Below are 11,054 nucleotides of genomic sequence, written 5' to 3'. Positions count from 1 at the left end.
CCTGCTGATCTGCCTCCATCACCCAACATCTAAATTCTAACTAAGTTCCCTGAGGACCACACTCTGTGCTGAAACCCTTTGAAGAATTTCCACCCACGTTAGGCTGCCCAGAGAGCAGAGAACAGGGGTTGGCAAAGGGTAGGAGCATTGTCATAGCATTTTCCAGAGTGTGGGGGACACCGTTTTCCTCTCCAGACAGTATGCTTCTGGAGGGTAAGACTGTACCCTTTTCCCCATTGTGTCCCCTGTGCCCCATACGGAGCCTGGCACATAGTAGGTCTACAGTAAGAACTGGAGACAGAATGAGAATACGCTTAGTGTCTTTCAAACCTTGGAGTTGCAAAACTCATTAGCGGGTTATAAAATACATCTACTGAGTCTCCACCAGCATTAAAAAAGAGAAAGGAGTAGGAAATGTCAGAGTGCATTGCATTTAGTAAGGGCTGGCGTGGATTTGTGAACTGAAGAATACAATTTTTACTTCGGGTTATGGTACAAGATTGGGGGAGTGGCTTATGGAGCCCAGAGCCTCTGGGCACTTCTCTGAGGCTGGGCAGCCCTGTGGAGATGCCCACCTCATCACTAATTCTTTCCCTTTCCTCAGGATCCCTCTGCACAAAGGCAAACCCTTGAGAAAGGCACTAAAGGAGCGTGGGCTCCTGGAGGACTTCCTGCAGAAACACCAGTCTGCCGTCAGCAGCAAGTACTCCAGCTTCGGGGAGGTGGCTAGCGAGCCCCTGACCAGCTACCTGGATGTGAGTGGCTCTGCCTGCCTTCCCGTAATGATTCCCACACAGTGTGTTGGCTGCCCCCTGCCTCTTTCCTTCTTTCAGGAGTCATGGTGCCCTGGGGGATGTGGGGCCGTCTCCCACCCCTCAGTATCTCCCAAGGGCCAGCAGGCCTTGTAAAACCAATCCCTGCACCTCAGATGACCTTCCTGCGGACAGCATCCCTCGGGGGTACATGGTCTGCTCCCAGATCCAACCTCATGCCTGCATTTCTGCGCCAAGAGAACCCATGTCTTGGGCTGGGCTTGGCAGGGAGGGGGCAGCTGCCTGGGACATGGCAGGAGTGCCCCCTGTGCCCTCTTCCTTTTTGGAGACTGTCTCTCTCATCTGTCACTCTTGGCAGTAAACAACCTGCTGTTTTTCTCTTCTGTGCCCTCGTTTCCTTATCTAGGTCGTCCCCATCCCCGCCCCGGCCCCAGTACTGACCTGTGGGGAGAGCAGGAAAGGAGGGGCGGCCAGGACAGCTTGGATCTGGGGTCTGTACCTAGCTGGTGCCCCATCACTATGTCCCTGCCCCTGGCAGGGTGGTCCAGGCTCCCTACCAGACAGGGCTTACCTTTGGGTCCAGTGTATGCTTTGGGGGCTGATTCCAGCAGTGGATGTAGAGCTTGCGGGAGGGGCAAGACAAACATGGCTGGGGTCGGAGCTCAGCGTGGGGACCCGGGATGAAGAACCCCCCAGGGATCCTCCTTCCATTTCTTCCCCCTCAGCCTCCTAGGTCTGTGGGCAGAAAGCACGGGGCCTACAGAACTGAACAGGCTCTGTGCCGAGCATCAACCCTCATCCAGTGCTGTCTGTCCTCAGAGTCAGTACTTTGGGAAGATCTACATTGGGACACCGCCCCAGGAGTTCACTGTGGTGTTTGACACTGGCTCCTCCGACCTCTGGGTGCCCTCTGTCTACTGCAAGAGCGACGCCTGCCGTGAGTGACCCGCCCCTGCCCTGCCCATCCCTCTGCTCTGCCAGCCACGGTCAGGGTGGCTGGGGGTAAACGTAGGGGGAAGGAGAGCTTGCTTGGACATGCCCAGCCTCTCTCAACCCTTCCAAATGGCCACAGACTGGGAAGGTGCGCAAATCACAGGCTGATGTATAAAGCCCCAGTGGAAAATGGGGGGACTTTTCTTTTTTTTTTTTTTTTTTTTTTTTGGCTCTATTAGGAGCCAAGGCAGATCCTTACCCTTTCTCTAGTGTGGCGAGCAAGGGCTACTCTTTTTTTTTTTTTTTTTTTTTTTTTTTTTTTTGGCTCTATTAGGAGCCAAGGCAGACTCCTTACCCTCGTGGGTCCTCAGTTTTTCTTTCTGTAAAATGGGGCTACAACATGCCAGTGGGTCCTGGGAGAATGAAGTGAGAGGCACTGAGTAAACTTTTTTGTTGTTGTTGTTTTTTTTGGCTGAGTTTTTTTGGGTCTTTGTTTCTGTGTGCGGGCTTTCTCTAGTTGTGGTGTGTAGGCTTCTCATGGCGGTGGCTTCTCTTGTTGCGGAGCACGGGCTCTAGTTGCGCGGGCTTCAGTAGTTGTGGCACGCGGGCCTAGTTGCTCCGAGGCATGTGGGATCTTCCTGGACCAGGGTGCGAACCCATGTCCCCTGAACTGGCAGGCGGACTCCTAACCATGGCGCCACCAGGGAAGCCCCTGAGTAAACATTTAATATATGTAAATAATTTATTTCTCCCACAATCCTGGGAGGTTGGTGCTCTTTTTATCCCCGTTTACCAGGTGAGGAAACCAATGTTTAGCGAAGCAAAAAGAGTCGCGGGAAATTACAGAGCTGGTAGAAGCCGGTCTCGGGAAACCACAAGGATGGTTTTCTTCTTCCTGTTTTTTGTTTGGGAGCTACGAAGGTAGCACTGGGGGTCAGAGAGTTGGGTTGAGCAGCAAGAAATAATTTTCTTGCTTATTTTCAGTAGAGAGAATCGTTAGTATTTAGACGATATTCTTACAAGACCTGGTGAGGATTCAGCTCCCACTGGCACTGTCGAGTGGTGAGAAGATGCTACAGGCCCCACTAACCCTGAGTCTGTGTTCCAGAAAATCACCACCGCTTCGACCCAAGCATGTCGTCCACCTTCCAGAACCTGGGCAAGCCCCTGTCCATCCAGTACGGCACGGGCAGCATGCAGGGCTTCCTGGGCTACGACACCGTCACTGTGAGTGGGGCTTGGGGTCAGCCAGCCCTCACCTTCCCCCCGCACCAGCCACTCTCCCACCCAGAAACCCGGGCTCTGGGCTGTGCCACAGCTGGTGCCAAGAGGCCCTTTGGGTCCTGGCCCTGTTGGTGGCCCTGTGGGGGAGGACTCAGAGGGATTTTAGCCAGCAGCAGCTGTGGGGTGTCCCTCCCTCCCTTCCCCGTTTCCTTCCCATATCAGTCCCCAGAGCCCCACCTGACACGCTTCTCTGGGTCCGGTTTCCATCCTCCTAACCCTTTTCTCACTTGACCTTGCCATAATGAGTCCTGAATCCTGAGTCTGTGCCAGTTCTGAGCTCTTCAGCGTCACCTGTGTGATCTCATTTTAAATTTAGTTCTTTCAACAGCCCTTTGAGGAAGGTTTTCTCATCCCCATTGTTCAGATGAGGGACCCGAGGCTCAGATGAGCTGATAACTTGCCTGAAGTCGCACAGCTGGGGGACAATGGGAGCTGAGTGTCAGACCCACGGCTCCGACTCTCTGGGCTTGACCTCACTCTTGATCAGTCACAGAGCAGCATCTTCTTTCATGTCAGAGAGCATCTGTGCCCTCTGGACAAGGGCGCCCCTTGATCTTGTTCTTTTTTGGCTTCTGATGTACTCAATACAGTGGCCAGTGCATAGTAAGTGCCCAACACACGTTAACATCTTTCTTTTCGTCCTCATCCACCATCTAAGATTAAAAATCAAGCAGCATCCCTTGGTGTTCTTCCCCTTGATCTCCCTTTAGTTCCTTCCGGAGTCTAGCTGAAGTCTTTTTTACTTCAAGCCCAAAAGGACACAGCCCTTCTCTGCTGACAGCCCTCTCCTCAGCTGAGGAGTTGCCCTCCCAGCTCAGGCCTCCCCAGGAGTCAGCACCAGAGCCACTGGTTGACGTGGCCCAGCAGACAGACGTCTGGAAGGCTGATTCCCCTGCCGAGGTTTTGCTGTTTTCTGCTATTTTGGGTTCTGGGGGGGAAAACCTGCATCTTCACGGAAGAGCTGGCCCTTGCTGTGGGCCTGAGCCGTGGTGCATCTTGCTGTCTTCGCTCACCCACCTTGGGCAGGGGGTGGGAGAGAGAGGCTCAGGGGTCAGGACCTCCCTCCCCACTGCCACCCACAGAAGTCTCACATGAAGTGAGAATGAGTGGGGCACACAAGGAAGAGAAAGATCAGTGTGGGTGGAGCAGAGTGAGCTAAGGGACCAGAGCATGAGGGGACTCTAGGACACAGGTTTCACCCTGAATACCTTCAGGAGCCTCTGGAGCAAGGGGTGACATGAGGACGTCCACTCTCCATTTCGCTTTGGCTACCTGTGTGGAGGATGGGTTATAAGGGGACAGAGTAGAAGCAGGAGGCCTGGTGGGCCGCTGTGGGAGCTCAGGATAGGCTAGTGGACGCTTCAGCCTTCCAGGGAAGTGGGCAGGTTGATAGGACACTTTGGGGTTAGCACTTCTTTGCAGAGTGCCGATAAAGTTTCACTGGTCATACATTTAGTAAGTGCGCGATAAGTGTTCAGCATTCATATTCTTTAGTCTAAGCACTGCCTTGAGATGCAGGTGTTGTTATTCCCTGTAACAGATGAGGAGATTGAGGCTCAGAGAGGTACTTGTCCAAGGTCACACAGCACACAACAGAGCAAGGATGCACAGAGGGAATTAAACAAATTCTTTAATTTTGTTTTGTTTTGCGGTACGTGGGCCTCTCACTGCTGTGGCCTCTCCCGTTGCGGAGCACAGGCTCCGGACGCGCAGGCTCAGCGGCCATGGCTCACGGGCCCAGCCGCTCCGTGGCATGTGGGATCTTCCCGGACCGGGGCACGAACCCGTGCCCCCTGCATCGGCAGGCGGACTCTCAACCACTGAGCCACCAGGGAAGCCCCAGCGGGATCTTTTTCGATGCAAACTGCGTGCGTGTTCTTTCTGTCCATCACGCTGCTCCCACGGCTCTTCCCTGGGAGATGCCCTGGTGCAGCAGCTGATGGGAGGGCTTCAGGCTGGCAGAGGGCCTTGGAGCATCCCTTGTTTTATGTCCTTCTTTGGGCTCACCCCCAACCTCTGCACCATGAGCACTGCTGTCCGTACCCCCAGCCATGCTTTCTCTTCCCCTGCCACCCAGTCCCCTGCCTCATCAGACCAGTTCCCTCCAAACCACAGCACAGAGCTGGGAAAGGAGGCTTTTCTCTCTTAAGCTCACATAACTACACTGCCTAAAAGAGGGAGGGCGGGCTGGCAGAGCCTGACCCTCGACCTTTCTGGGTCCTCTGCCTGCAGGGCCCCCTGGTGGAGGTCACTCTGCCTTTCTTGCAGGTCTCCAACATTGTGGACCCCCAGCAGACTGTGGGCCTGAGCACCCAGGAACCTGGTGACGTCTTCACCTACTCTGAGTTCGATGGGATCCTGGGGCTGGCTTACCCCTCCCTCGCCTCTGAGTACTCGGTCCCTGTGTTTGACAACATGATGAACAGGCACCTGGTGGCCCAAGACCTGTTCTCGGTTTACATGGACAGGTAGGAGCTGCACCCAGCGTGGGCTGGACTTCCACGTCCTGGCAGGGGCTGTCGGCTGAGGAGTGTCCACCCCTTGGGGACGCTGCAACACAAGGGTAGTCACCAGCATCCAAGCAAACCTCTCCTTGCTTCCAGAAACATCCAACCTCCTGTCTAAAGGTCCCCAGCATGGTCATTGATGCAGCCAGAGTCCACTGGGCCAGAATTTGACTTTCATTTCTGGCATTTAAAAAAGGAAGCCTGGGGCTTCCCTGGTGGCGCAGTGGTTGAGAGTCGCCTGCCAATGCAGGGGACGCAGGTTCGTGCCCCAGTCCGGGAAGATCCCACATGCCACGGAGCGGCTGGGCCCGTGATCCATGGCCACTGAGCCTGCGCGTCCAGAGCCTGTGCTCCGCAATGGGAGAGGCCACAACAGTGAGAGGCTCGCGTACCGCAAAAAAAAAAAAAAAAAAAAAAAAAAAAAAAAAGGAAGCCTGAATCCATCTCTGCATAGGGGCTTTTAACCTCTTTTCTTCCAAAGCGGCAGGCCTCAGTAATCATTTACTGATGTCACTGAGACTCACAGATGTTTAGAGCAGGCTCTAAAGGAGTCCAACCTTCTCTTTTCAATATACAGGGAACTGAGGCTTGGGTGGGATGGTCACCCTCAAACTGGTGGACGAGCCATGTCTGGGGCCCAGGGCTCCTGACTCCCAGTCCAGTGTTCCCCAATCTACCCGCCTGATGGGGCAGCTCTGCTAGACAGAGGAGTGGGTGGCAGGACTGGCAGAAGGGAACCACACCCAGGAGAAGGAGCTGGGTAACCCAGGCAGAGGGTAGATAGGTGCATTCATTCATTCATTTACTCAGTAGATATTTATGGGTCCTTACTATGTGTAGGGGCTGTGCCAGGAGACGGGGATACATCAGCAAACAAGACAAACTGGGAGTCAACTTTTTAGCAGGAGAAACGGACAACACACACATCATAATCACGTATACAATTATGATGACAGTTGTGATAAGAGCACTCCCTGCAGGGGAGATCTGCATGTACTGAAGCCTTAATAGTAACAGGCAGCCCAGTCTGACAAGATATGTGTGTGGAGAGTGGCCAGGGGAAGCTTTGCTGAGGTCTGAGTGGGTGATATACAGGTGAGACAAAGGGATGGCACATTTTAAGCAGTGGGGTGGCATGTGTCAGAGCCCGGAGGTGGGACAGAGCTTGATGAGGCCAAGTAACAGGAGCTGCAGAGTGAGAAGCAGGTAACCCACAGTGTGCTGGTGTTTCCTGGCCATGAGACAGAGTCCCAGAAGGAACAGAGAGGGTTTGGGCTGGGGTGGCAGTTTTGTTTTTTTTTAGAAGATGTTGGGGGTAGGAGTTTATTAATTAATTTATTTTGGCTGTGTTGGGTCTTCGTTTCTGTGCGAGGGCTTTCTCTAGTTGTGGCAAGCGGGGGCCACTCTTCATCGCAGTGCACGGGCCTCTCACTATCACGGCCTCTCTTGTTGCGGAGCACAGGCTCCAGGCGCGCAGGCTCAGTAGTTGTGGCTCACAGGCCCAGTTGCTCCGCGGCATGTAGGATCTTCCCAGACCAGGGCTCGAATCCGTGTCCCCTGCATCAGCAGGCGGACTCTCAACCACTGTGCCATCAGGGAAGCCCTGGGGTGGCAGTTTTCATCCAGAGCATGTGGGACCTCGTTGAAGACCCCTTCCCCTACTCTAGGCCAAAGGGCTGGGGGCCGAAAGCCTTGAGTGGTGGGGGGCAGGGACACAGTGGCCTGAGCAGAGCCTGGCCAGCATGTGACCTCCTACTTCCTGACCTCCCCTCCCACAGTAGTGACCATGCTCTGGGCTCTAGTGCTGCCTCAGCCTGGGTGGGTGCTGCAGAATTCACAGAGAAAGGATGCTGCAGCTGATATCAAAGAAAAGCCTGGAGTACTGGGAAGGTGGGAGAGCTCATTTGAAGCCTTTGGGGTGGAGGTGGGTGTTGGGGGCAGGGAGGACAGTGCGGCAGGGTCTGAATCACATCTAACCCTGTGTGGGGCTGGGCTACCTCCTCAAAGAGCCAGGGTGTCGGAGTCCCACATCATGACTTTCCTTGGTTTTAGGAATGGCCAGGATAGCATGCTCACGCTGGGGGCTATTGACCCGTCCTACTACACAGGATCCCTGCACTGGGTGCCTGTGACCTTGCAGAAGTACTGGCAGTTCACCCTGGACAGGTGGGTGAGCGGCAGCTGTGGCCCCGCCAGAGGCTGTCTCCAGGTGTGGGGATGTGAGGGTCTGGGCGTCAGCCCGGTAGCTCGGAAGACCATCTCATTTACGTATGAATCAGATGCTCCAAGGCCAAGTGTCTTTGTCAGTGAGAATGCTAAACATTCACTTACACTTTATTAATAAGACTAGCTGTGCTTATCCAGCACCACTACCTGCCAGGCATTGTGCTGTGTGAGAATATGACTGCCTGGTTTAGTCCTCACTAGAGCCCTGTGGGGGTGGTGCTGTGATTATCCTTATTTTGTAATTGACTAACATCGACTTTGAACCTCACGACCATCCCTTGAGGAAATCAAGAACGGGGTGGTTAATGTACCCGTTTTGTAGATAAGAAGGCTGAGTGTAAGAAGACTCGGGAATTTGCAGCAAATAAATGGCAGGAGAAAGCTTGAAACCAGATCTTTGGGCAACCAGTGTGGTACTCATTTCCACCCCTTAATGCCCGTGACCTTGTTGTTTCATTGAAGTTTCTGTCCCATAGAAGGTCAGGTGGCCTCCATTGAGCCACTGAGTTGGGAGAAAATGGTTTCGGGTCTTTTCTCTGAGTTCAGGAAGTTATGGGGGCTCCAGGAAGGAGCCCAAAGAAAAGGATCTGGGGTGGCTGGACTTCCTTCCTGCCAAGGATCCTGGCAGGGGAGGCTAGGAGGGACCCAGGGAGGGAGGGGTGGATGCTGGATGCTCTGCGAGGCCATCCTATTTCCCCTCTGCAGTGTCACCATCGACGGTGTGGTGGTGGCCTGTGATGGTGGCTGTCAGGCCATCCTGGACACGGGCACCTCCATACTGGTCGGGCCCAGCAGTGACATCCTTAACATCCAGATGGCCATCGGAGCCACACAGAACCGGTATGGTGAGGTGAGGCCAGACCCTTATCCCCACCTCCCCAGACCCCCCTGAAGAGGGAACCCCTTTGCACATGGAAGAAATGACAAAGGGAAATGGTGAGGGGCTTGGGATTCCTGCAGGGGTTGGGATTTCTTGGGAGGCCTTCAAGATGGCCTAGCTTTTCTAGCTTTGGCTCACTTGCTGTTGGAGGTCCCATGTCTTGTGCAGTGGCTGCAATCTGACTTCCTGTCCGCAGGGAGGGTCATACATCCTTGACTCACTGAGCTCTGCTGCACCCTCTTGTTCCCCTCCACCCATGGGTCTCCCCTCTTCCTCCCTGACAGCTAAGTGCTCTCAGTGTCCTTGGGAGCTCTGGCTGGGCTTGGAGGGGAAATGTCGAGGCAAACAACTCCTTGTCTCGAGCTGGTGTCTGTCCCTGGGCTGGTCCCCATCAGTGTGACTCCTTTGAGGTCTAAGGACCTCCCTGGGGTCCTCTGAGTAGCAGGTCCCTCCCCACTTCTTGGCTGCAGTGCAGAGGCAGAGGTCCCACCTGGGACTTTCTCTGCTTCTGGCAGTCAGATCACACCCATGGCCCTTCTAAGAGGACCTCCCTCTGGTCTTTAGTTTGACATCGACTGCGGCAGCCTGAGCAGCATGCCTACGGTGGTCTTTGAGATCAACAGCAGAATGTACCCACTGACCCCCTCTGCCTACACCAACCAGGTATGAGTCTCCGGAGAGGAAGCCTGGGCTCACCCAGCTCCCCTCCTGCCTCCTGGCAACTCAGCACATTGGTGATAAGTGGCATGGGCTAGATGGAGAGAGCAGGATGTACATTTAGACCACCTGGCCTTTCGGAGTGGGGTCTGTGGTCCTTGGGCCTCATTTGTGGCTGCGGCAGACTCATCCTGGGAGAAATGGTGCAGACAGGAAGGACCAAGCCCAGTGGCCTGAGGGAGGCTGGTATGGGCGGGACCACAGCCACCCACAGGAACCTCCATCCACTGCGCTAGCTTCTAAGCCCCGGGGCCTAGGGCTTTGTCTGGGATTTTTCTTGATAACCTGGGCTTTGTGGGGACCCAACCCTCATCCCTACTGCCCTGCTGGCTTCAGCTTTGACCTAATTCTGAGCTGTCAAGGTCTTGGGCCCCCAGGCCTGTTCTGGCTGGTCACCAGGGCCGTAGGTGCTAAGAGAAGGAGGGTGGGGGGTTGGGGAGGACCAGTGAGGGGGAATGGGGAGGGCACCCACCAGGTGATCTTGGATCTGACACTTCATTTCTGAGTGTCAATTTTTTCATCTGTTGAGTAGATGAATCTGATAATTGTTTGCTTAACTCAGAAGGTGATTTCAAGGGTGAGAGGAAATAATAGATGAGAGAGTGATTGGGGGTGGGGTCCGGAGAGGCACAGCAACTGGGGTTGGGACCAGCTTCATGTCAGCCTTCCCTTTCCCAGGACCAGGGCTTCTGCACCAGTGGCTTCCAGGGTGAAAATAATTCCCAGCAGTGGATCCTGGGGGATGTCTTCATCCGGGAGTATTACAGCGTCTTTGACAGGGCCAACAACTGCGTGGGGCTGGCCAAGGCCGTCTGATTGCACCTCTGACCAAGAACCTCACTGTCCCCAAACACACGCACATACACACATGCACCCGCACGCATGCACACACACATGCACACACATAGGTGAGGTTTTCAAGCAGACGGTTCTCAATAAATACTACATCTCTGCAAAGTCTGGCTTCCTTTGGGGCTGAATCCCTGCACCGCTCTGGGGGTGGGATGTGACAGTCACGTGGTGTGTTCGGCAGAACGGGGGCCGCATGGGTAGGGGAGCACAGGGGACACTGTTGATGGATGGAGACTTTCACAAGGGAATTGGCCATTTCAAGCTCAGGTCAGGTTTTTAAAAGCAAGACCAGTCTTGCCTTCCTGTTTTCCTACTCCCCATCTTTCTGGGGAAAGAGAGCAGTAAGGGAGACCTTTGCAAGATGAGACTTGTGCCCGGGGAACAAGGGCTTGAGGTCGGGCCGAGTAGAGAATGTTGGCCTAGGGAGAGAATGGCTCTAGTTCTATTAAGACAAGGGCTTGACTGCCATTTGGAGAAGACATTGGTGGAACAGGCAGAGGGCTTCTGGGAAGAGCTGAGGGTCCTGAGGTTGCTGTGGGGAAGAACCACAGCCCAGAGTCCCATCCTCAGTCTTAGAGGCTCCACACCTGACTCGCCAGAGCCTGAAAAGTAGCTACAGCGCCGGAGCAGGCCCATGTCCACTGGCTCACAGAGGCAGACATGTCAAAGGTCAGCAAAGACCACAGCTGTCAGTGAACAGACCACGCATGCCCACAGGTCCCTGCAGCCTTCTGAGGAGGGGAGAGGCCGCCGAGGAAATCCAAATATCAGGGGGTCAGAACAAGGGCCTCTATGCAAAGCTAAGAGGCTTTTCTCAGTCATGCTACTTTGAGGTGCTGTGAGGGGCAGCTGACCACCCTCCTGGGGAGATTCCAGTGCTCG

The 11,054-nt window shown here is 54.6% G+C and overlaps 1 protein-coding gene across 1 annotated transcript in view; it reads left to right on the top strand.

Moving 5' to 3' along the window:
- Positions 1-10,261, top strand: part of LOC103074375 (chymosin) — a 12,203-nt gene extending 1,942 nt beyond the window's left edge. The window contains exons 2-9 of the mRNA XM_007449289.1: positions 605-755; positions 1,593-1,710; positions 2,815-2,933; positions 5,259-5,458; positions 7,550-7,663; positions 8,429-8,573; positions 9,168-9,266; positions 9,999-10,261. Coding sequence (XP_007449351.1) covers positions 605-755; positions 1,593-1,710; positions 2,815-2,933; positions 5,259-5,458; positions 7,550-7,663; positions 8,429-8,573; positions 9,168-9,266; positions 9,999-10,136 — 1,084 coding nt within the window. The 3' untranslated portion in view covers positions 10,137-10,261. The remainder of the gene's footprint in view (positions 1-604; positions 756-1,592; positions 1,711-2,814; positions 2,934-5,258; positions 5,459-7,549; positions 7,664-8,428; positions 8,574-9,167; positions 9,267-9,998) is intronic.
- Positions 10,262-11,054: the final 793 nt, after the last annotated feature.

The sequence above is a fragment of the Lipotes vexillifer genome, unplaced genomic scaffold (assembly GCF_000442215.2).
Source record: "Lipotes vexillifer unplaced genomic scaffold, Lipotes_vexillifer_v1.1 scaffold393, whole genome shotgun sequence".
Taxonomy (NCBI): domain Eukaryota; kingdom Metazoa; phylum Chordata; class Mammalia; order Artiodactyla; family Lipotidae; genus Lipotes; species Lipotes vexillifer.
The sequence above is the reverse complement of the archived record's forward strand: the minus strand, read 5'-3'. Positions and strand labels throughout refer to the sequence as shown.